The 24,479-nt window shown below is 41.7% G+C and overlaps 1 protein-coding gene across 1 annotated transcript in view; it reads right to left on the bottom strand.

Moving 5' to 3' along the window:
• The window catches only part of SH3BP1 (SH3 domain binding protein 1), a 257,113-nt gene that overhangs the window by 154,176 nt on the left and 78,458 nt on the right, over positions 1-24,479 (bottom strand). Inside the window, exons 7-8 of the mRNA XM_040407161.1 lie at positions 20,445-20,568; positions 19,347-19,415 (exon numbers count right to left, since the gene is read on the bottom strand). Of these exons, the coding sequence (XP_040263095.1) occupies positions 19,347-19,415; positions 20,445-20,568 (193 nt within the window). The remainder of the gene's footprint in view (positions 1-19,346; positions 19,416-20,444; positions 20,569-24,479) is intronic.

Genomic DNA, 24,479 nt, shown 5'->3' with positions numbered 1-24,479 from the left:
ATACTGTGGAGGAGATCGCTGCATGTAAATGTGTCTCCTCCACTGACGAGCAGGTGATTGTCAAGAAGGAACGCTTCTGTATGGGGACGAGTGATGGCATTAGTAATCACTGCTCCCTATACTGTGGAGGAGATCGCTGCATGTAAATGTGTCTCCTCCACTGATGAGCAGTGACAAGCAGATTGTCAGGAAGGAACACTTCTGTATGGGGACGAGCGATGGCATTATGATCACTGCTCCTTATACTGTGAAAGAGATCACTGCATGTAAATATGACTTGTCCACTGACGAGCAGGCGATTGTCAGGAAGGAAGGCTTCTGTATGGGGACGAGCGATGGCATTTGTGATCACTGCGCCCTATACTGTGAAGGAGATCACTGCATGTAAATATGACTTGTCCACTGACGAGCAGGAGATTGTCAGGAAGGAAGGCTTCTGTATGGGGACGAGCGATGGCATTTGTGATCACTGCGCCCTATACTGTGGAGGAGATCACTGCATGTAAATATGACTTGTCCACTGACGAGCAGGAGATTGTCAGGAAGGAAGGCTTCTGTATGGGGACGAGCGATGGCATTAGTGATCACTGCTCCTCCTACTGTGGAGGATATCGCTGCATGTAAATGTGTCTCCTCCACTGACGAGCAGACGACTGTCAGGAAGGAACACTTTTGTATTGGGATAAGTGATGGCATTAGTGACCACTGCTCCCTATACTGTGAAAGAGATCTCTGCATGTAAATATGACTTGTCCACTGACGAGAAGGTGATTGTCAGGAAGGAACGCTTCTGTTGGGGACGAGTGGTGGCAATAGTGATCACTGCTCCCTATACTGTGGAGGAGACCGTTGCATGTAAATGTGTCTCCTCCACTGAGCGAGCAGATTGTCAGGAAGGAACACTTCTGTGATCACTGCTCCCCATACTGTGGAGGAGATCGCTGCATGTAAATGTGACTCCCACACTGATGAGAAGGTGATTGTCAGGAAGGAACGCCTCTGTATGGGGACGATTGATGGCATTAGTAATCACTGCTCCCTATACTGTGGAGGAGATCGCTGCATGTAAATGTGTCTCCTCCACTGACGAGCAGGTGATTGTCAGGAAGGAACGCTTCTGTATGGGGACGATTGATGGCATTAGTAATCACTGCTCCCTATACTGTGGAGGAGATCGCTGCGTGTAAATGTGTCTCCTCCGCTGATGAGCAGGTGATTGTCAGGAAGGAACGCTTCTGTATGGGGACGAGCGATGCCATTAGTGATCACTGCTCCTCATACTGTGGAGGAGATCACTACATGTAAATGTGTCTCCTCCACTGATGAGCAGTGACAAGCAGATTGTCAGGAAGGAACACTTCTGTATAGGGTCGAGCGATGGCATTAGTGATCACTGCTCCCCATACTGTGAAGGAGATCGCTGCATGTAAATGTGTCTCCTCCACTGATGAGCAGTGACAAGCAGATTGTCAGAAAGGAACGCTTCTGTATAGGGTCGAGCGATGGCATTAGTGATCACTGCTCCCCATACTGTGAAGGAGATCGCTGCATGTAAAAGTGTATCCTCCACTGAAGAGCAGGCGATTGTCAGGAAGGAACGCTTCTGTATGGGGACGAGTGATGGCATTAGTGATCACTGCTCCCTATACTGTGGAGGAGATCGCTGCATGTAAAAGTGTATCCTCCACTGACGAGCAGGCGATTGTCAGGAAGGAACACTTCTGTATGGGGACGAGTGATGGCATTAGTAATCACTGCTCCCTATACTGTGGAGGAGACCGGTGCATGTAAATGTGTCTCCTCCGCTGATGAGCAGGTGATTGTCAGGAAGGAACGCTTCTGTATGGGGACGAGCGATGGCATTAGTGACCACTGCTCCCCATACTGTGAAGGCGATCGCTGCATGTAAAAGTGTATCCTCCACTGATGAGCAGTGACAAGCAGATTGTCAGAAAGGAACGCTTCTGTATAGGGTCGAGTGATGGCATTAGTGATCACTGCTCCCCATACTGTGAAGGAGATCGCTGCATGTAAAAGTGTATCCTCCGCTGATGAGCAGTGACAAGCAGATTGTCAGAAAGGAACGCTTCTGTATAGGGTCGAGCGATGGCATTAGTGACCACTGCTCCCCATACTGTGAAGGAGATCGCTGCATGTAAAAGTGTATCCTCCACTGACGAGCAGGCGATTGTCAGGAAGGAACACTTCTGTATGGGGACGAGTGATGGCATTAGTAATCACTGCTCCCTATACTGTGGAGGAGACCGGTGCATGTAAATGTGTCTCCTCCGCTGATGAGCAGGTGATTGTCAGGAAGGAACGCTTCTGTATGGGGACGAGTGATGGCATTAGTAATCACTGCTCCCTATACTGTGGAGGAGATCACTACATGTAAATGTGTCTCCTCCACTGATGAGCAGTGACAAGCAGATTGTCAGAAAGGAACGCTTCTGTATAGGGACGAGTGATGGCATTAGTAATCACTGCTCCCTATACTGTGAAGGAGACCGGTGCATGTAAATGTGCCTCCTCCGCTGATGAGCAGGTGATTGTCAGGAAGGAACACTTCTGTATGGGACGAGTGATGGCATTAATGATCACTGCTCCCTGTACTGTGGAGGAGATCGCTGCATGTAAATGTGTCTCCTCCACTGATGAGCAGTGACAAGCAGATTGTCAGAAAGGAACGCTTCTGTATAGGGACGAGTGATGGCATTAGTAATCACTGCTCCCTATACTGTGGAGGAGACCGGTGCATGTAAATGTGTCTCCTCCGCTGATGAGCAGGTGATTGTCAGGAAGGAACACTTCTGTATGGGACGAGTGATGGCATTAATGATCACTGCTCCCTGTACTGTGGAGGAGATTGCTGCATGTAAATGCTTCTGTATGGGGATATATACACATCACTATGAGGATATATACACATCACTATGAGGATATATACACATCACTATGAGGATATATACACATCACTATGAGGATATATACACATCACTATGAGGATATATATACACATCACTATGAGGATATATACACATCACTATGAGGATATATACACATCACTATGAGGATATATATACATCACTATGAGGGTATATACACATCACTATGAGGATATACACACATCACTATGAGGATATATATATCACTATGAGGATATATACATCACTATGAGGATATATACACATCACTATGAGGATATATACACATCACTATGAGGATATATACACATCACTATGAGGATATATACACATCACTATGAGGATATATACACATCACTATGAGGATATATATACATCACTATGAGGATATATATACACATCACTATGAGGATATATATACACATCACTATGAAGGTATATACATCACTATGAGGGTATATACATCACTATGAGGATATATACACATCACTATGAGGATATATATACACATCACTATGAGGATATACACACATCACTATGAGGGTATATACATCACTATGAGGGTATATACATCACTATGAGGATATATACACATCACTATGAGGATATATACACATCACTATGAGGATATATACACATCACTATGAGGATATATACATCACTATGAGGGTATATACATCACTATGAGGATATATACACATCACTATGAGGATATACACATCACTATGAGGATATATATACACATCACTATGAGGATATACACACATCACTATGAGGATATATACACATCACTATGAGGATATACATACATCACTATGAGGATATATACACATCACTATGAGGATATATACATCACTATGAGGATATATATACACATCACTATGAGGATATATATACACATCACTATGAGGATATATACACATCACTATGAGGATATACATACATCACTATGAGGATATATACACATCACTATGAGGATATATACACATCACTATGAGGATATATACATCACTATGAGGATATATATACACATCACTATGAGGATATATACACATCACTATGAGGATATATACACATCACTATGAGGATATATACACATCACTATGAGGATATATACACATCACTATGAGGATATATACACATCACTATGAGGATATATATACATCACTATGAGGGTATATACACATCACTATGAGGATATATACACATCACTATGAGGATATATACACATCACTATGAGGATATATATACATCACTATGAGGATATATACATCACTATGAGGATATACACATCACTATGAGGATATATATACATCACTATGAGGATATATATACATCACTATGAGGATATACACATCACTATGAGGATATATACATCACTATGAGGGTATATACATCACTATGAGGATATATACACATCACTATGAGGATATACACATCACTATGAGGATATATATACACATCACTATGAGGATATACACACATCACTATGAGGATATATACACATCACTATGAGGATATACATACATCACTATGAGGATATATACACATCACTATGAGGATATATACATCACTATGAGGATATATATACACATCACTATGAGGATATATATACACATCACTATGAGGATATATACACATCACTATGAGGATATACATACATCACTATGAGGATATATACACATCACTATGAGGATATATACACATCACTATGAGGATATATACATCACTATGAGGATATATATACACATCACTATGAGGATATATACACATCACTATGAGGATATATACACATCACTATGAGGATATATACACATCACTATGAGGATATATACACATCACTATGAGGATATATACACATCACTATGAGGGTATATACACATCACTATGAGGATATATACACATCACTATGAGGATATATACACATCACTATGAGGATATATATACATCACTATGAGGGTATATACACATCACTATGAGGATATATACACATCACTATGAGGATATATACACATCACTATGAGGATATATATACATCACTATGAGGATATATACATCACTATGAGGATATACACATCACTATGAGGATATATATACATCACTATGAGGATATATATACATCACTATGAGGATATATACACATCACTATGAGGGTATATACACATCACTATGAGGATATATATACACATCACTATGAGGATATACACACATCACTATGAGGATATATACACATCACTATGAGGATATATACACATCACTATGAGGATATATACACATCACTATGAGGATATACACACATCACTATGAGGATATACACACATCACTATGAGGATATACACATCACTATGAGGATATATATACATCACTATGAGGATATATACACATCACTATGAGGATATATACACATCACTATGAGGATATATACACATCACTATGAGGATATATACACATCACTATGAGGATATATACATCACTATGAGGATATACACATCACTATGAGGATATACACATCACTATGAGGATATACACATCACTATGAGGATATACACATCACTATGAGGATATATACACATCACTATGAGGATATATATACACATCACTATGAGGATATATATACACATCACTATGAGGATATATATACACATCACTATGAGGATATATACATCACTATGAGGATATATACACATCACTATGAGGGTATATACATCACTATGAGGATATATACGTGACTCTTTAGTAATCCACATGTCACATTCCTATTGGCTCGTTGTATTTTTAGGTTGTAAGGGTGACACCCGGGGCTTTGCTAATAAAGTGAGGGTCTTCTGCCGTTTGGAGTTGGAAGAGGTGGAGGAAGACTCAGATACCACCATGAACCATGTCTTCTCCTTCCTTTACTCCTGTAGTAAATCTGGAGCGCTGCAGAGAACATGGTTACATCCATTGTTTAGGGGACATACAAAAATTCATGATAACACTATATACCACGCAGCATATAAGCTTCATACCCCCGAGCTGCTACACAATTCCGCACAGCTTGTGAAATAAGGGAACAGGTTGATCATTAGGGGTTTCATAAGAAAGAAACGGTGGGTAAATAGCTGACCTAACTGTGCATCTACTGTTCATAATAAATGACTCGAATTGAAACGGCAAAGAATTTTTAATGAAAATAGCCAAGCCTCAGCATTTAGACCAAATTGGGAGGCGGTATAATAAAGTGTATCAGTTCTGAAGATATCTGTGAAAAGAAGTCAAATGGGCTTCCTGGATGCAAATGATATCATGTCGGAGGCAAACATAGTGGAAAAATAGCCTTGTGTCACTTGTAGGGACAATTATTCGGCCTCCTAAGATGGAAAATAATTATGGAATAGAATAATGTGCATAAATCAGTAAACAGCAGTCCAGAGCCTCACAGATAGATATGGTAGGATCCCAAGGGTATGCTTTGAGGATGGACTAGGAGAACCAGAAGAAAATGCCAGTTAGCAAAGTGTAGAAAAACATGTGAGAACTGAAAGAAGAATGAGAAAAATACAATCAGTGCGTTCATCAACGGTATAAGCGGAATGCACTGAACCTTGAACTGCCTGAGGCGTGGGGGTACCATGGAATCCAGATCCAGAGCCATATCAAACAGAAGAAAAACATCTGAACAACGCTTGACATAAGACATGTAAGATATTAGCGGCACCACTCCACCCCAACACAACAATTGCTCAATAAATGCCCAAAGGAGAAGGGTACATTAACCGTTCAGAAGGTATTGGGGTACACTGCGGCCAATAGACAGCTGACTGAAGAAAAAATTCTGACAGACCAGGCCTCAGCCTTTGAGTCACAATTATTTCAGGAAATGTGCACATTGTACAATATTAAAAAAATATGAAGACTGCCCACAATGCAATGGTTTATGTGAAACAATGAACCAAAAGATAATAAATCTAATGCGTAAATTAAGTGTGTGAAAGCAAAATGGCCAACATGGGTATCTAAACTGACTTTGCTATATAACCGTACACCCAACAAATAACCAATAAAACAACCCAGAGGCTCCACAAAAACCAATGGACGCCAAAGCTGAGGCTAAACCACTATGTGTAGGAGATCACGTATGGTTACGAACACAACACAGGTCAAACAAACTGGAAAATAATTGGGAATCTGTGCCCTAAGATATCAAAGCAATACCGAGTTCTGAAACATATCAAATAAACAGGGTGATGAGAACCTAAAAATTGTTCGCCGCAATCCACAGAAGCCATGTTTATCCAATCAACTTGAGAAAGAAACCTGTACTTCTCAGGAAAATCTACCAATTGAAAAGTTAAAACCAGCGACCCCCTTTAACTGTTTTTCTGTTCTAGAATGGTGGATGGTACCAAAAATGTCGTTACCCGTGTCTACTGTTCCTGAACCTTGTGGTTCCATCGCTGAGGTCACCAATAATGCCCTTTCTGATCCTGTGATCGACACACAGCCTAGGAAATCCGAAAGAGCCACCATAGGTATCAAACCAGCCAGATCTCCAGATTACCTGTTCCACCCACACATCTGTTGTGTAATTGTGATTTATGGGTCAGAACTGTTGGAGATACAACAACCTACAGCTTAGGCTACTTTCACACTGGCGTTTAGAATTCTGTTTGTGATATCCGTTTCAGGGATCTCACAAACGGTTCAAAACGGATCAGTTCAGCCCCAATGCATTTTGAATGGATAAGGATTCGCTCAGAATGCATCTGCTTGGCTCTATTCCGCTCTGGATGCGGACACCAAAAAGCTGCTTGCAGCGTTTTGGTGTCCGCCTGGCAATGTGGATCCAAACGGATCCGTCCTGACTTACAATGCAAGTCAATGGGGGCGGATCCGTTTTCACTGACACAATATGGTGCAATTGAAAACTGATCCGTTCTCCATTGACTTTCAATGTGAGTTACAAAACGGATCCGTTTTGACTTAGACTTTTTTGTTTTTTTATTATAATATTAATGCAAACGGATCCGTTCTGAACGGATACAAGACGGATCCGCACCGAACGCAGGTGTGAAAGTAGCCTTAGTCTATTGCTGGATTGACTGCAGTTCATAGTTCTGACACTAGATGTCACTGTTACTAATGCTCACATGTAGTCTCTCTATGCATTTCTATGATGTGTTGTATTTCCTGTACATTGAGGTGAACTCACTGATTTCTTTTTCCTGTCTGTGACATTCACCATGTAAGGTGCACGCATGTTCCAATAAACCCAGTTCATGTTACTCCACAATGTCTGATCTGAACCGACTCCGCTGCACCCAGCAATAAGAACTACATTCCTATGAATATATGTGATGATGTACGCTACAGCTATACCTACGCTTCTGAGGTTCATCTATGATGCTGCCCATTTTTGCTGATGATGCTTAAGATCTGTGTATCCTATGAAAACATTATTTTTGTCTTGCTGTAAGCTATATAAAAGGCCATGTACTGGTCACATTCAGTGAGGAAGTCTATTACATTGCAATCTATGATAAAAGGCATCAAGGTCAGCCCTATAGAGAGTGAAGTGAATAAGGGTCAAAATGTTGCTTGACATAATGAATACTTTGAGAAGGGGCTTATTATCATGCACACCGTGTATATTGGACATGATGACTATCTTGGCGGTACTGTTTGCCAGTCCAGTAATTGGTTTGGTCCAGTTAACAATGTCCTTTTGAGTCTTTTTGCTGCAGGTGCAGTTGCCGTCCAGAGAGCCAATGAGCTGAACCCTACATCCTAGATCTGTGACCTGACCACAGTATCTGCTATCCTGTTCTTCCCCTGCGGTGACTGGTGATGACCTTGCTAATGACGGAGAACTTCCCGCTTGATGTCTACAGCCTTGATCAGCCACATGCATCCTGTCCACATGCATTCCGCATGTCCCATAGAACCAGCTACCAGGATGCATCATCAGTGGTCAGGCAGGAAACAAGCCTTGATGTTGACTACTGAGCCCATGCTGAATCCAGTTGATGACGTTTAAGCGGGCACCTTCCGACTGGGCTTGTCCTTCTACTGTGTTATGGCTTTCCAATTCATTCTCTAATCTAATATTTTCTTTCTTAAACTCCACGGTTCGCTCCTGTATTTTCTGCATAAAGATGTCCCTTAAATAAGCTTTTAAGGCGTCCCAAACAACCTGTAATTGTGCTCTTCCCTTATTCATGGACCAATAATCCGGAATAGTGTCCTCCCAAAAGTCCTTACCATTGATCAGCGTCAGCCAGTGAGGATTTTACCAAAACAATCGACTTTTCTTTCCATTATTTTGGCTATGTAAGTATATCAGTATAGGGGAATGATCAGAGATACCATCTACCTCATATTTCATCTTTTGAATCCATCGCATAAATTCATCATTGGCCAGCGCTAAATCAATTCTGGCTTTTGTGTTCTTTGAGCCAATAAAACATGAAAATACCTTTTTCTCCCCAAGGAAACACCTCCAAAAATCCATTATTCCGAGTTCTTGTGATATTATAAATAATGGCGTAGTACCTATTTTAGGGCTCACATTCTTTTTCCCTGAACTTGATCTGATCCCTCTTCCATGACACCACTAAAGTCTCCTATACATAAGGTTGGACATCGTTGTCTATAGACACTTACTCCGTGAGAATATGATGAGCAACACAAATGGAATTCGTCTTTGGCCCATTTCTTACCCATTATAGTTCCGTTATCTTTAATCAGATGGGTCTCTAACAGACATATGACTGTGGGTAAGAACCTATTCACCTGATCACTAACCATTACCCTTTTTAGTCTATCCTCCAACCCATTCACATTCCATACAAAAATAAAAAAAAAACAGCTGGCCCCCGTCCCCTCTCCTTAATCTAAATGCAATTCATCCATCATAGATCTCTTCCACTCTGCTAACCCCCGGAAAAATCCCCTCCATCACCGGATCCCCCACACATACCCAGCATTATCATCATATTACAGTCCTTTTAAATCCAACCATTTTTTGGCTTCTTCTGTTTTAGAGAAAAATAATGTTTGCTCCTTATAAACCACACGCAATTTTGCTGGAAATATCATGGAGTATCCAACATTCACTATTTTTAACCTTCTTTTAATGTCACAAAACTCCTTTCGTTTAAGTTGAACCTCCTTTGTGAAGTCTGGATATATTTAAATTTTCTGACCATTATATGATCTATCCTTTAAGAATCTATTACGTCTCCTGAGCATAATACCTTGAGGATAATAGCTCTGCTTCCTGGTGGAGTTTTTTTTAGCAAGGATTCTATGTACACATGCTATTCCATATAAAGCTGACACTACCTCTGCTAACCCCTATATCACCTCTTTCAGATCCTAAACCTCTTAGATTGCAGCGACGGATCCATTATCTAGATCAGTAATCTTATTTAACAATATACCATTTACAGATTGCATTTGTGACACCCTTTGATTAACCCCTTGAAGCCCTCCGCCGTACATGTACGGCAGAAGTCCAGTCTTTAAACATTGTGACCGCTAGCACATGCAGCGGGCGCCATATCCGCAGGGTTTCTGCTATTTTAAATAGCAGAGACTCACAGCACATGTACAGTAGAGACCAAAAGTTTGGACACACCTTCTCATTCAAAGAGTCTTCTTTATTTTCATGACTATGAAGGCATCAAAACTAAACTATACATAACAAACAAGTGTGAAACAACTGAAAATATGTCATATTCTAGGTTCTTCAAAGTAGCCACCTTTTGCTTTGATTACTGCTTTGCACACTCTTGGCATTCTCTTGATGAGCTTCAAGAGGTAGTCCCCTGAAATGGTTTTCACTTCACAGGTGTGCCCTGTCAGGTTTAATAAGGGGGATTTCTTGCCTCATAAATGGGGTTGGGACCATCAGTGGCGTTGAGGAGAAGTCAGGTGGATACACAGCTGATAGTCCTACTGAATAGACTGTTAGAATTTGTATTATGGCAAGAAAAAAGCAGCTAAGTAAAGAAAAACGAGTGGCCATCATTACTTTAAGGAATGAAGGTCAGTCAGTCAGCCGAAAAATTGGGAAAACTTTGAAAGTAAGGGCTATTTGACCATGAAGGAGAGTGATGGGGTGCTGCGCCAGATGACCTGGCCTCCACAGTCACCGGACCTGAACCCAATCGAGATGGTTTGGGGTGAGCTGAACCGCAGAGTGAAGGCAAAAGGGCCAACAAGTGCTAAGCATCTCTGGGAACTCCTTCAAGACTGTTGGAAGACCATTTCAGGGGACTACCTCTTGAAGCTCATCAAGAGAATGCCAAGAGTGTGCAAAGCAGTAATCAAAGCAAAAGGTGGCTACTTTGAAGAACCTAGAATATGACATATTTTCAGTTGTTTCACACTTGTTTGTTATGTATATAATTCCACATGTGTTAATTCATAGTTTTGATGCCTTCATAGTCCTGAAAATAAAGAAAACTCTTTGAATGAGAAGGTGTGTCCAAACTTTTGGTCTGTACTGTATGTGATCAGCCATAAGGCTTTACACTAAAATCTTGCGTACAAATGTTTGTAAATAACCCCCAATATGCTCATGTGAAATTAGCCTAATGGTTGTGGCAGTGAGGAGATAATGGGTCACAGCCCTGCTGGTGTAGGACAAAGAAGAGTTAAATGGACAGCTTTTTGGTGCTCTCGGAAAGTGAAGTAGTGCAGGGAAACGGTTACAGGTAGATCTATGGGTCTACAACAGTGGGCAGGATAATTGCCAAATTTCAGAGTGTCTGAGGCAGAAGAGAGGTTAACAGGCAGAGCCTTGTAAGTCTTGGGAAGGGAAGAGGTTAAGGGGCAGATATCCAGTCTTTTAAAACGGTAAAAGGGTTAATAAAGAGATACTTGGTGGTATAGGGCAGTAAGTATATTAACCTTTTCAGCACCGGGCAATTTTCCATCCTTGCATTTTAATTTTTTCTCCCCGTCTTCCAGAAGCGTTAATTTTTTTCTTATTTTTCCATTCACTTAACAAGTTTACATGACAAATTGTACTTTCTAATGGCTCCATTTAATATTGCATACCATGTAGTGGGAAGCTGTAAACCATTCCAAATCGGGTGGAATTAGAAAAATAAATAAATTCAGCCAAAGTTTAATAGGTTTTGTTTTTACAGTGTTCCCTATAAGATGAAACTGACCTGTTCTCTTTATTCTCCAGGTTAGTACGATTACAGTGATATCACATTTATATAGTTTTATGGGTTTGTTTTTATGGCGTTCTCTATGAGATAAAACTGACCTGTTCCCTTCATTCTCCGGTCAGTACGATTACAGTGATACCACATTTATATAGTTTTATGGGTTTTGTGTTTACAGCGTTCCCTATGAGATAAAACTGACCTGTTCCCTTCATTCTCCGGGTCAGTACGATTACAGTGATACCACATTTATATAGTTTTATGGGTTTGTTTTTACGGTGTCCCCTATGAGATAAAACTGACCTGTTCTCTCCATTCTCCGGGTCAGTACGATTACAGTGATACCACATTTATATAGTTTTATGGGTTTTGCTTTTACAGTGTTCCCTATGAGATAAAACTGTCCTGTTCCCTTCATTCTCCGGGTCAGTACGATTACAGTGATATCACATTTATATAGTTTTATGGGTTTTATTTCTACAGCGTCCCCTATGAGATAAAACTGACCTGTTCTCTTCATTCTCCGGATCAGTATCACATTTACAGTTGCAAGGAAAAGTATGTGAACCCTTTGGAATTATATGGATTTCTGCACAAATTAGTCATAAAATGTGATCTGATCTTCATCTAAGTCACAACAATAGACAATCACAGTCGGCTTAAACTAATAACACACAAAGAGTTAAATGTTACCATGTTTTTATTGAACACACCATGTAAACATTCACAGTGCAGGTGGAAAAAGTATGTGAACCCTTGGATTTAATAACTGGTTGAACCTACTTTGGCAGCAACAACTTCAACCAAACATTTCCTGTAGTTGCAGATCAGACGTGCACAACGGTCAGGAGTAATTCTTCACCATTCCTCTTTACAGAACGGTTTCAGATAGCAATCCGTCCAGGCCCTGACGCAGCAAAGCAGCCCCAAACCATGATGCCCCCACGACAAAAACTTCACAGTTGGGATGAGGTTTTGATGTTGGTGTGCTGTGCCTCTTTTTCACCACACATAGTGCTGTGTGTTTCTTCCAAACAACTCAACTTTAGTTTCATCTGTCCACAGAATATTTTGCCAGTACTGCTGTGAAACATACAGGGGCTCTTGTGCAAACTGTAAACGAGCAGCAATGTTATTTTTTGGACAGCAGTGGCTTCCTCTGTGGTATCCTCCCATTAAATCCATTCTTGTTTAGTGTTTTACGTATTGTAGATTCACTAACTGGGGTGTTAGCATATGCCAGAGACTTTTGTAAGTCTTTAGCTGACACTCTAGGATTCTTCTTCACCTCATTGAGCAGTCTGCGCTGTGCTCTTGCAGTCATCTTTACAGGACGGCCGCTCCGAGGGAGAGTAGCAGCAGTACTGAACTTTCTCCATTTATAGACAATTTGTTTTACCGTGGACTCATGAACAGCAAGGCTTTTGGAGATACTTTTATAACCCTTTCCAGCTTTCTGCAAGTCAACAATTCTTAATCGTAGGTCTTCTGAGAGCTCTTTTGTGCGAGGCATCATTCACATCAGGCAATGCTTCTTGTTAAAAGCAAACCCAGAACTGGTGTGTGTTTTTTATAGGGCAGGGCATCTGTAACCAACACCTCCAATCTCATCTCATTGATTGGACTCCAGCTGGCTGACACCTCACTCCAATTAGCTCTTGGAGATGTCATTAGTCTAGGGGTTCACATACTTTTTACACCTGTACTGTGATTGTTTACATGGTGCGTTCAATAAAAACATGGTAACATTTAATTCTGTGTGTGTTATTAGTTTAAGCCGACTGTGATTGTCTATTGTTATGACTTGGATGAAGATCAGATCGCATTTTATGACCAATTTGTGCAGAAATCCATATAATTCCAAAAGGGTTCACATACCTTTTCTTGCAACTGTATATAGTTTTATGGGTTTTGTTTTTATGGCGTTCTCTATGAGATAAAACTGACCTGTTCTCTTCATTCTCCAGGTCAGTACGATTACAGTGATACCACATTTATATAGTTTTATGGGTTTTGTTTTTACAGCGTTCCCTATGAGATAAAACTGACCTGTTCTCTTTATTCTCCGGGTCAGTATGATTACAGTGATACCATATTTATATCGTTTTATGGGTGTTGTTTTTATGGCGTTCTCTATGAGATAAAACTGACCTGTTCTGTTCATTCTCCGGGTCAGTACGATTACAGAGATACCACATTTATATAGTTTTATGGGTTTTGTATTTACAGCGTTCTCTATGAGATAAAACTGACCTGTTCTCTTCATTCTCCAGGTCAGTACGATTACAGTGATACCACATTTATATAGTTTTATGGGTGTTTTTATGGCGTTCACTATGAGATAAAACTGACCTGTTCTGTTCATTCTCTGGGTCAGTACGATTACAGTGATACCACATTTATATAGTTTTATGGGTTTTGTTTTTACAGCGTTCCATATGAGATAAAACTGACCTGTTCTCTTCATTCTCCGGTCAGTATGATTACAGTGATACCACATTTATATAGTTTTATGGGTTTTGTTTTTACAGCGTTCCCTATGAGATAAAACTGACCTGTTTTCTTCATTCTCTGGGTCAGTACGATTACAGTGATACCACATTTATATAGTTTTATGGGTTTTGTGTTTACAGCGTTCCCTATGAGATAAAACTGACCTGTTCCCTTCATTCTCCGGGTCAGTACGATTACAGTGATATCACATTTATATAGTTTTATGGGTTTTGTATTTACAGCGTTCCATATGAGATAAAACTGACCTGTTCTCTTCATTCTCTGGGTCAGTACGATTACAGTGATACCACATTTATATAGTTTTATGGGTTTTGTTTTTACAGCGTTCCCTATGAGATAAAACTGACCTGTTCTCTTCATTCTCCGAGTCAGTACGATTACAGTGATATCACATTTATATAGTTTATGGGATTTGTTTTTACAGTGTTCCCTATGAGATAAAACTGACCTGTTCTCTTCATTCTCCGGTCAGTACGATTACAGTGATACCACATTTATATAGTTTTATGGGTTTTGCTTTTACAGCGTTCCCTATGAGATAAAACTGACCTGTTCTCTTCATTCTCCGGTCAGTATGATTACAGTGATACCACATTTATATAGTTTTATGGGTTTTGTTTTTACAGTGTTCCCTATGAGATAAAACTGACCTGTTCTCTTCATTCTCCGGTCAGTACGATTACAGTGATACCACATTTATATAGTTTTATGGGTTTTGTTTTTACAGCGTTCCCTATGAGATAAAACTGACCTGTTCTCTTCATTCTCTGGGTCAGTACGATTACAGTGATACCACATTTATATAGTTTTATGGGATTTGTTATTACTGCGTTCCCTATGAGATAAAACTGACCTGTTCTCTTCATTCTCTGGGTCAGTACGATTACAGTGATACCACATTTATATAGTTTTATGGGTTTTGTTTTTACAGTGTTCTCTATGAGATAAAACTGACCTGTTCCCTTCATTCTCCGGGTCAGTACGATTACAGTGATAAGATTTTGAATCTGAGAGGCACTCAAAATAGATGGGGTAGTGTATAATAATTACAATATATCTGATAATTTATTATATTCACAATTCAGACTCCTAAAAAAAGAAATATTTTATAAAAATATATTAAATTGCAGATATTATCAGGGCTGCTACATTACTGTTGCCACTTCACACTTACGATATTGATTTTATTATCGATCTTATTACTGAATTAAACAGTTGGTTTATACCCCAGAAGGTGGTTGTGCCTGTTCATTTCCTTTTTCTTTATTACTCACTTTTACTGGGTAGGTGACCCGGTGAACAGTGCACCCACCGCTATCTACCTGTCTAGCTGTTGAGCCTTCCATTGTTTATCCTTTTGAGGATAGCGCTATAGTTTCACAATCCTACTAGTCTGCAGACTATTGCACACAGCTAATACATCATTCAAGCTCTTTGATACACTCAGCTGCCGACCTGTCAGAAGGGATATTCTGTGCGATACTAGATCGCGTCCCATCAGGCTTCTCATTCATGAATTTGAACAGCTTTGAATTTTGATGCCACTACTCCCCCTACTGGACACCCACGGGATTTACAGTGAATCATCTACAGCAGTGGTTCTCAACCTTTCTAAAGCCGTGACCCCTTAATACAGTTCCTCATGTTGTGGTGACCCCCAACCATTACATTTTTTTCCTTGCTACGTCATAACTAATTTTGCTACTGTTATGATGACCCACCAAAAACACGCACAGACACCAATACACCAAATGTTAATTCAAATACACAAGTATTCATTCATAACCACAGAACTTTAGCATAAATACAAAATATTTGTAAACCAAATAAATAACTTTAAAATAAATAAACAACAAATACCCCCCTAATAAATAACTCAGTGGTGCTCACAGTACCCCCCCCCCCCCCCAAAAAAAAATAATCAGTGGTGCTCAGGGTACCCCTCAAATAAATAAATCAGTGGTGCTTCAAGTCCCCCCAAATAAATAAATCAGAAGTGCTCAGGGTCCCCCAAATAAATAAATCAGCGGGGCTTCAGGTCTCCCCCAAATAAATAAATCAGTGGTGCATCAGGTTTCCCCCAAATAAATAAATCAGAAGTGCTCAGGGTCCCCCAAATAAATAAATCAGAAGTGCTCAGGGTCCCCCAAATAAATAAATCAGCGGTGATTCATGTCCCCCCAAATAAATTAAGCCTTGCTCAGCCAAATAATAAAAATAAAATTAGCCAGGCTCAATTAAATCATTGGTGGCAGTGGTGCTCAGCGGCGGTGTCATTAACGAAAAAACTCGGACCTCAGCAGACAGGCGGCCCGACTTACCCGTCCAGACGTCAGGCTCCTTCAAGCACAGGCAGTGATAGGACATCACTTCCTGTGCGTGAGGATAAGGGGCCGCTGCCGTTGTGCGGGCGACCCACAATAGGAAGCCTCAGGCGACCCCCCGGAAAGGGCCGATCGACCCCTAGGTTGAGAACCGCTGATCTACAGGAATTATCCTACATCCCCATAGACTGAGACTTCAACAGAAGCGTTTTTTCCACGATATTGAGACCCTATGACGGATTTCAATACCGGAAAATAGAAACGCAAGTGTGAAAGTAGCCTAATACGTACCCCGCTCCCCACGTCGTTCCTGATGCCTACACGGCTGCCGCTTCTGGGGGTGTGGCAGGGGAGGAGCCAGGGCAGGTGGTGGGATGGGCCAGTGGTGGTTAGTGGGTGTAGTTAGTGCGGCCCCATTCAGATTATTGCTATGGGGCCCAATCACTTCTATGTACGCCCCTTTGTGGAGGTCACTAATAAAGGGGTGGTTGCTGTGGAGGTCACTGTTAAAGGGGAGGGCACTGTGGATGTTACTGTTAAGGGGGCAGGCCGCAGTGGAGGCGACTGTTAAAGGGGTGGGTGCTGTGGATGTAACTGTTATGGGGGATACTGGCGATATCTTTTAACGACACACAGAAACATTAAATGAAATAGACTAGTAGATGAGAAGATATAAAAAGTTGCAGATTCAGCATAGTGACAATGGTATCCTGAATAAACGAAGGACAAAGTATAATGGAAGTTGTGAAGAATATGGTGGCACACGGCACTTACAAGACATCTGCTGCCACCAGACGCGATGCTCTCAGTCCAGCTGCAATTTGGCAAACAAATCTCCAACCTTAAGAAGTGCAAAGTTCCTTCTCCAATGTCCACCTTACCATTGTGAGGTGTTGTTCTGGGTCTATTTAGAGGCGCTCAAACTCCAAGAATTTAAGAGAGGGGTTGCAATAGTGCAGCGGCCCTGAATATGAAAAGTCGCAATGTTCTGAGAGCCTCCAGGAGTAGTAAAGGCCACCATAAATGGTGACTATTCCCCTCTGACAGTCACGGAAGGCAATGTGAGATCAAAACTTTTATCCGTAGATTGAAACAGGCCCTGGGTGTTACACAGAAGCAAAGGCTACCCTGCACTACAGACCTCAGACTGTGCAGCTCGGTAAAGGCGATGCAGGGAGATAAACGAGTGGCTTAGAAGAATGTAGAAAGGGGAACAAGGGAAAAATGGCACACACAAGAGAAGCACATCGGACTTTACTGCGTCCTACCTGCACCCAGTGTGGTCCCGTTACCTGCACCCAGTGTGGTCCCGTTACCTGCACCCAGTGTGGTCCCGTTACCTGCACCCAGTGTGGTCCCGTTACCTGCACCCAGTGTGGTCCCGTTACCTGCACCCAGTGTGGTCCCGTTACCTGCACCCAGTGTGGTCCCGTTACCTGCACCCAGTGTGGTCCCGTTACCTGCACCCAGTGTGGTCCCGTTACCTGCACCCAGTGTGGTCCCGTTACCTGCACCCAGTGTGGTCCCGTTACCCGCACCCCGTGTGGCCCCGATACCCGCACCCCGTGTGGCCCCGATACCCGCACCCCGTGTGGCCCCGATACCCGCACCCCGTGTGGCCCCGATACCCGCACCCCGTGTGGCCCCGTTACCCGCACCCCGTGTGGCCCCGTTACCCGCACCCAGTGTGGTCCCGTTACCTGCACCCAGTGTGGTCCCGTTACCTGCACCCAGTGTGGTCCCGTTACCTGCACCCCGTGTGGCCCCGATACCTTCACCCCGTGTGGTCCCGATACCTGCACCCCGTGTGGTCCCGATACCTGCACCCAGTGTGGTCCCGTTACCCGCACCCAGTGTGGTCCCGTTACCTGCACCCAGTGTGGTCCCGTTACCTGCACCCAGTGTGGTCCCGTTACCTGCACCCAGTGTGGTCCCGTTACCTGCACCCAGTGTGGTCCCGTTACCCGCACCCCGTGTGGCCCCGTTACCTGCACCCAGTGTGGTCCCGATACCTGCACCCCGTGTGGTCCCGATACCTGCACCCCGTGTGGCCCCGATACCTGCACCCCGTGTGGTCCCGATACCTGCACCCCGTGTGGTCCTGTAGCAGAGAGCAGAGTGCACTTCACTGTAAAACTCTGCCTCCTGGGCACTTAAGTAACAATATCGGGCAGAATATGTCCTCATAGTCCCACTGCTCTGTTTGTCTGGCTGCTGTTAGCAGTTCACTGCTTGTAGATCTCGGCCACGAGATTAGAGGTTTCCTCCAGTACAGTGTATGTATTATATTATAAATGACAGCATGTGATTTTGGGGATTGTCCTAGTTGACAGGAAGGAGAAGGAGGGGGTGTCCTGGAAAATGCAGTAAAGTTGTGCAATGTTATAATAGGAGCAGGCCTCCTGGATTGTCAGGACACTCACCCGAACAAAGTAGCTTTCATACTCCGGCTCCTTGGAGACGAACTGATAAAGATCAGATAAATAATCATCCTGAAGCAGAAAAAAAAAAAAAGAGAATTATACAAGCGACACCCAACATGGCTGCTGATAAAGGAAACAGCAATATTATATCACTAACCAGTGCTCATATCATCAGAGACAGCGGCAGGGGTAGGAGCACCAGGGGGACTGGCGAGAAGCATTACAGACAGAAGAGATGGAAGCGAAAGCTCCGAATATACTGGAGTTGAAAAATCACAGCACTCAGAGGCCAAAAACTAATTAGACAAGGGCTTGTGAAAAAATGAGAACCTCCTTAAAGGGGTTCTCCGGAAATTAAGAAAATACTTAAATATTACTTTATTATAAATATATTCTCAAAGACCTTACATTAGTTATAATGGCTTGTTGTGTCTGGGGAGCAATCAGGGGAAACAAAATGGCCGCTGTCCTATTAGTACACACAGAACCTGTCCTAATCACACAGCAGGACAGGTTACTTCACAACACTGAGCTAAAGAGCTGCCTCATCCTCCTCTCTGCTCTGCTTGTCAGGAATTATGGTCCTGAATACAGCTGATAAGAACTGTAGCTGAATCTCTGGGGAATTTAGTTTATGAGGATCCGGGCCGAACTGGATGGACAAATGTCTTTTTTCGGCCTTATGTACTATGTTACCTGAAGGACAGAGAGGAGAGACAGGACAGACTGTGCTAATGGAGACTGTAGACAGGTGCTGCACCTCCCCCTCCTCTCAGGTCTCCTCATCTTCTCCATTCCCACAGGCAGTCACCTGTATTCAGGACCATAATTCCTGACAAGCAGAGCAGAGAGGAGGATGAGGCAGCTCTTTACCTCAGTGTTGTGAAGTAACCCGTCCTGCTGTGTGATTAGGACAGGTTGTGTGTGTACTAATAGGATGACAGCCATTTTATTTCTCCTAATGATTGCTCCCCAGACAAAACAAGCCATTATAACTAACAAAAGGTATTAGTGACTATATTTATTCTAAAATAATATTTAAGTATTTCAATTTTTTTAATTCCTGGAGAACACCTTAATGGTCGACTGGTCACAAACCTTGCTCTGGTCCAGTCTCCTCTTCAGCTCCTCTTCTTCCTCTTTCAGACTCTCCAGCTTGGGAGCAGTAACTACGCTACTGCCTCCAGGGTTGTTGGACATAGTCTTCTGGACTTGAAGCAACCTGTTAAGAAATAATTAGACAGAACACCGTCTGCACCTTCCGTAAGGTAAATGCACCCAATACACCCTTCCAGCAAAGTACCGTATTACTGCTGCACTGAGCAACCTAGTCAAGGGAGATCGGCATAACCGGAAAGACAATACTAGCCACATATAATTAATGGCCAAACATATGAAGACACATTAGTGCACGCTATACAGAAAAATGTCATCCCCCCAAACCTACATAACACACAGAAACATTGCACATACACTGTGTACAGAATTATTAGGCAAATGAGTATTTTGACCACACCATCCTCTTTATGCATGTTGTCTTACTCCAAGCTGTATAGGCTCGAAAGCCTACTACCAATTAAGCATATTAGGTGATGTGCATCTCTGTAATGAGAAGGGGTGTGGTCGAATTATTAGGCAACTTCCTTTCCTTTGGCAAAATGGGTCAAAAGAAGGACTTGACAGGCTCAGAAAAGTCAAAAATAGTGAGATATCTTGCAGAGGGATGCAGCACTCTTAAAATTGCAAAGCTTCTGAAGCGTGATCATCGAACAATCAAGCGTTTCATTCAAAATAGTCAACAGGGTCGCAAGAAGCGTGTGGAAAAACCAAGGCGCAAAATAACTGCCCATGAACTGAGAAAAGTCAAGCGTGCAGCTGCCAAGATGCCACTTGCCACCAGTTTGGCCATATTTCAGAGCTGCAACATCACTGGAGTGCCCAAAAGCACAAGGTGTGCAATACTCAGAGACATGGCCAAGGTAAGAAAGGCTGAAAGACGACCACCACTGAACAAGACACACAAGCTGAAACGTCAAGACTGGGCCAAGAAATATCTCAAGACTGATTTTTCTAAGGTTTTATGGACTGATGAAATGAGAGTGAGTCTTGATGGGCCAGATGGATGGGCCCGTGGCTGGATTGGTCACTGATTTGTTTTTGTTTTGTTTTTGAATGTCAGAAATGTATATTTGTGAATGTTGAGATGTTATATTGGTTTCACTGGTAAAAATAAATAATTGAAATGGGTATATATTTGTTTTTTGTTAAGTTGCCTAATAATTATGCACAGTAATAGTCACCTGCACACACAGATATCCCCCTAAAATAGCTAAAACTAAAAACAAACTAAAAACTACTTCCAAAAATATTCAGCTTTGATATTAATGAGTTTTTTGGGTTCATTGAGAACATGGTTGTTGTTCAATAATAAAATTAATCCTCAAAAATACAACTTGCCTAATAATTCTGCACTCTCTGTATAGAAATCACCTGCACTCATCTGTCTATAACACTGATACACTGTACATATAGATATCACCTGCACTCACCTGTCTATAATACTGATACACTGTACATACAGATATCACCTGTATTCACCTGTCTATAACACTGATACACTGTACATACAGATATCACCTGCACTCACCTGTCTATAACACTGATACACTGTACATACAGATATCACCTGCACTCACCTGTCTATAACACTGATACACTGTACATATAGATATCACCTGCACTCACCTGTCTATAACAGTAATACACTGTACATATAGATATCACCTGTACTCACCTGTCTATAATACTGATACAATGTACATATAGATAGATGAGTGCAGGTGATATCTATATGTATAGTGTATTAGTGTTATAGGCAGGTGAGTGCAGGTGATATCTATAACACTGATACACTGTACATATACAGTACAGACCAAAAGTTTGGACACACCTTCTCATTCAAAGAGTTTTCTTTATTTTCATGACTATGAAGGCATCAAAACTATGAATTAACACATGTGGAATTATATACATAACAAACAAGTGTGAAACAACTGAAAATATGTCCTATTCTAGGTTCTTCAAAGTAGCCACCTTTTGCTTTGATTACTGCTTTGCACACTCTTGGCATTCTCTTGATGAGCTTCAAGAGGTAGTCCCCTGAAATGGTCTTCCAACAGTCTTGAAGGAGTTCCCAGAGATGCTTAGCACTTGTTGGCCCTTTTGCCTTCACTCTGCGGTCCAGCTCACCCCAAACCATCTCGATTGGGTTCAGGTCCGGTGACTGTGGAGGCCAGGTCATCTGGCGCAGCACCCCATCACTCTCCTTCATGGTCAAATAGCCCTTACTTTCAAAGTTTTCCCAATTTTTCGGCTGACTGACTGACCTTCATTTCTTAAAGTAATGATGGCCACTCGTTTTTCTTTACTTAGCTGCTTTTTTCTTGCCATAATACAAATTCTAACAGTCTATTCAGTAGGACTATCAGCTGTGTATCCACCTGACTTCTCCTCAACGCCACTGATGGTCCCAACCCCATTTATAAGGCAATAAATCCCCCTTATTAAACCTGACAGGGCACACCTGTGAAGTGAAAACCATTTCAGGGGACTACCTCTTGAAGCTCATCAAGAGAATGCCAAGAGTGTGCAAAGCAGTAATCAAAGCAAAAGGTGGCTACTTTAAAGAACCTAGAATATGACATATTTTCAGTTGTTTCACACTTGTTTGTTATGTATATAATTCCACATGTGTTAGTTCATAGTTTTGATGCCTTCAGTTTGAATCTACAATTTTCATAGTCATGAAAATATAGAAAATAGTGTTTAGAGAGGGCTCACTTCCTGGACAATGATAGGAGTGGGTGCACCTTCAAGGAAGATTACACCCAATCTTCGGAAAAAAATGTATATATGAATGAGTAGTAGGGCACACCTACACTTGGACACACATAGGAGATTTAGTAAATACAATTTATTCAAACAAACACTGTGTGCAATAACACATATGTATAATAACACGTAAAATATAATTAAACAAATATTTGCATGCTATAAATCTATAAAAATGTTCACTGAATCATACACTTGAATGTAGTCCTGAAAAAAGGGAGCCTGATGTAGACAGAGAAGGATAGATCCTTCCAATTATGTTTGTCTATGAAATAATGCTTATATAGCAAGTCAGAAATGTTCAGCTCTTTAAGATGGTTCGTAGTATTCAGGAATTACAAGGCAAAGTTCACAGGAGTATATGGTCTTGTCACTTATATTCCTTCTGTTTGGTTTTGGTGTCCCAAAGCTCACTTTATATATGCACTAGTTCAGCGATAGTTTTTTACTCACGGTTGTGCCGGCTGTATTGCGGTTAGCGTGGCGTCCCACGTATGTTCCGCTTGCAGGCAGTGATGTAGCTTCCAGGGATCTTTGGTCATCAATTGCAGGAGTGCTGCAGTTAGGAATTTGTAGGTGGAGATTCCTACCAGGTGCTCTGATTAAACAGCAGACTGGTTTTTACGGCAGCCATCAGTCTTAGATTTTCTCCTGCCAATTTTGTCAGATACCGATCCCTTTCCTTATAGTTGGTATAAAGCGCTTCAATACTCCGGTTATATATTCAGTTTCATGGGATCCTCTTTTACCAAAAGAGGATCCCATGAAACTGAATATATAACCGGAATATTGAAGCGCTTTATACCAACTATAAGGAAAGGGATCGGTATCTGACAAAAAAGAGGATCCCATGAAACTGAATATATAACCGGAATATTGAAGCGCTTTATACCAACTATAAGGAAAGGGATCGGTATCTGACAAAATTGGCAGGAGAAAATCTAAGACTAATGGCTGCAGTAAAAACCAGTCTGCTGTTTAATCCGAGCACCTGGTAGGAATCTCCACCTACAAATTCCTAACTGCAGCACTCCTGCAATTGATGACCAAAGATCCCTGGATCTATACCCTGGAAGCTACATCACTGCCTGCAAGCGGAACATACGTGGGACGCCACGCTAACCGCAATACAGCCGGCACAACCGTGAGTAAAAAACTATCGCTGAACTAGTGCATATATAAAGTGAGCTTTGGGACACCAAAACCAAACAGAAGGAATATAAGTGACAAGACCATATACTC

The sequence above is a fragment of the Bufo bufo genome, chromosome 9, assembly GCF_905171765.1.
Source record: "Bufo bufo chromosome 9, aBufBuf1.1, whole genome shotgun sequence".
NCBI classification, from domain to species: Eukaryota; Metazoa; Chordata; class Amphibia; order Anura; family Bufonidae; genus Bufo; species Bufo bufo.
The sequence above is the reverse complement of the archived record's forward strand: the minus strand, read 5'-3'. Positions and strand labels throughout refer to the sequence as shown.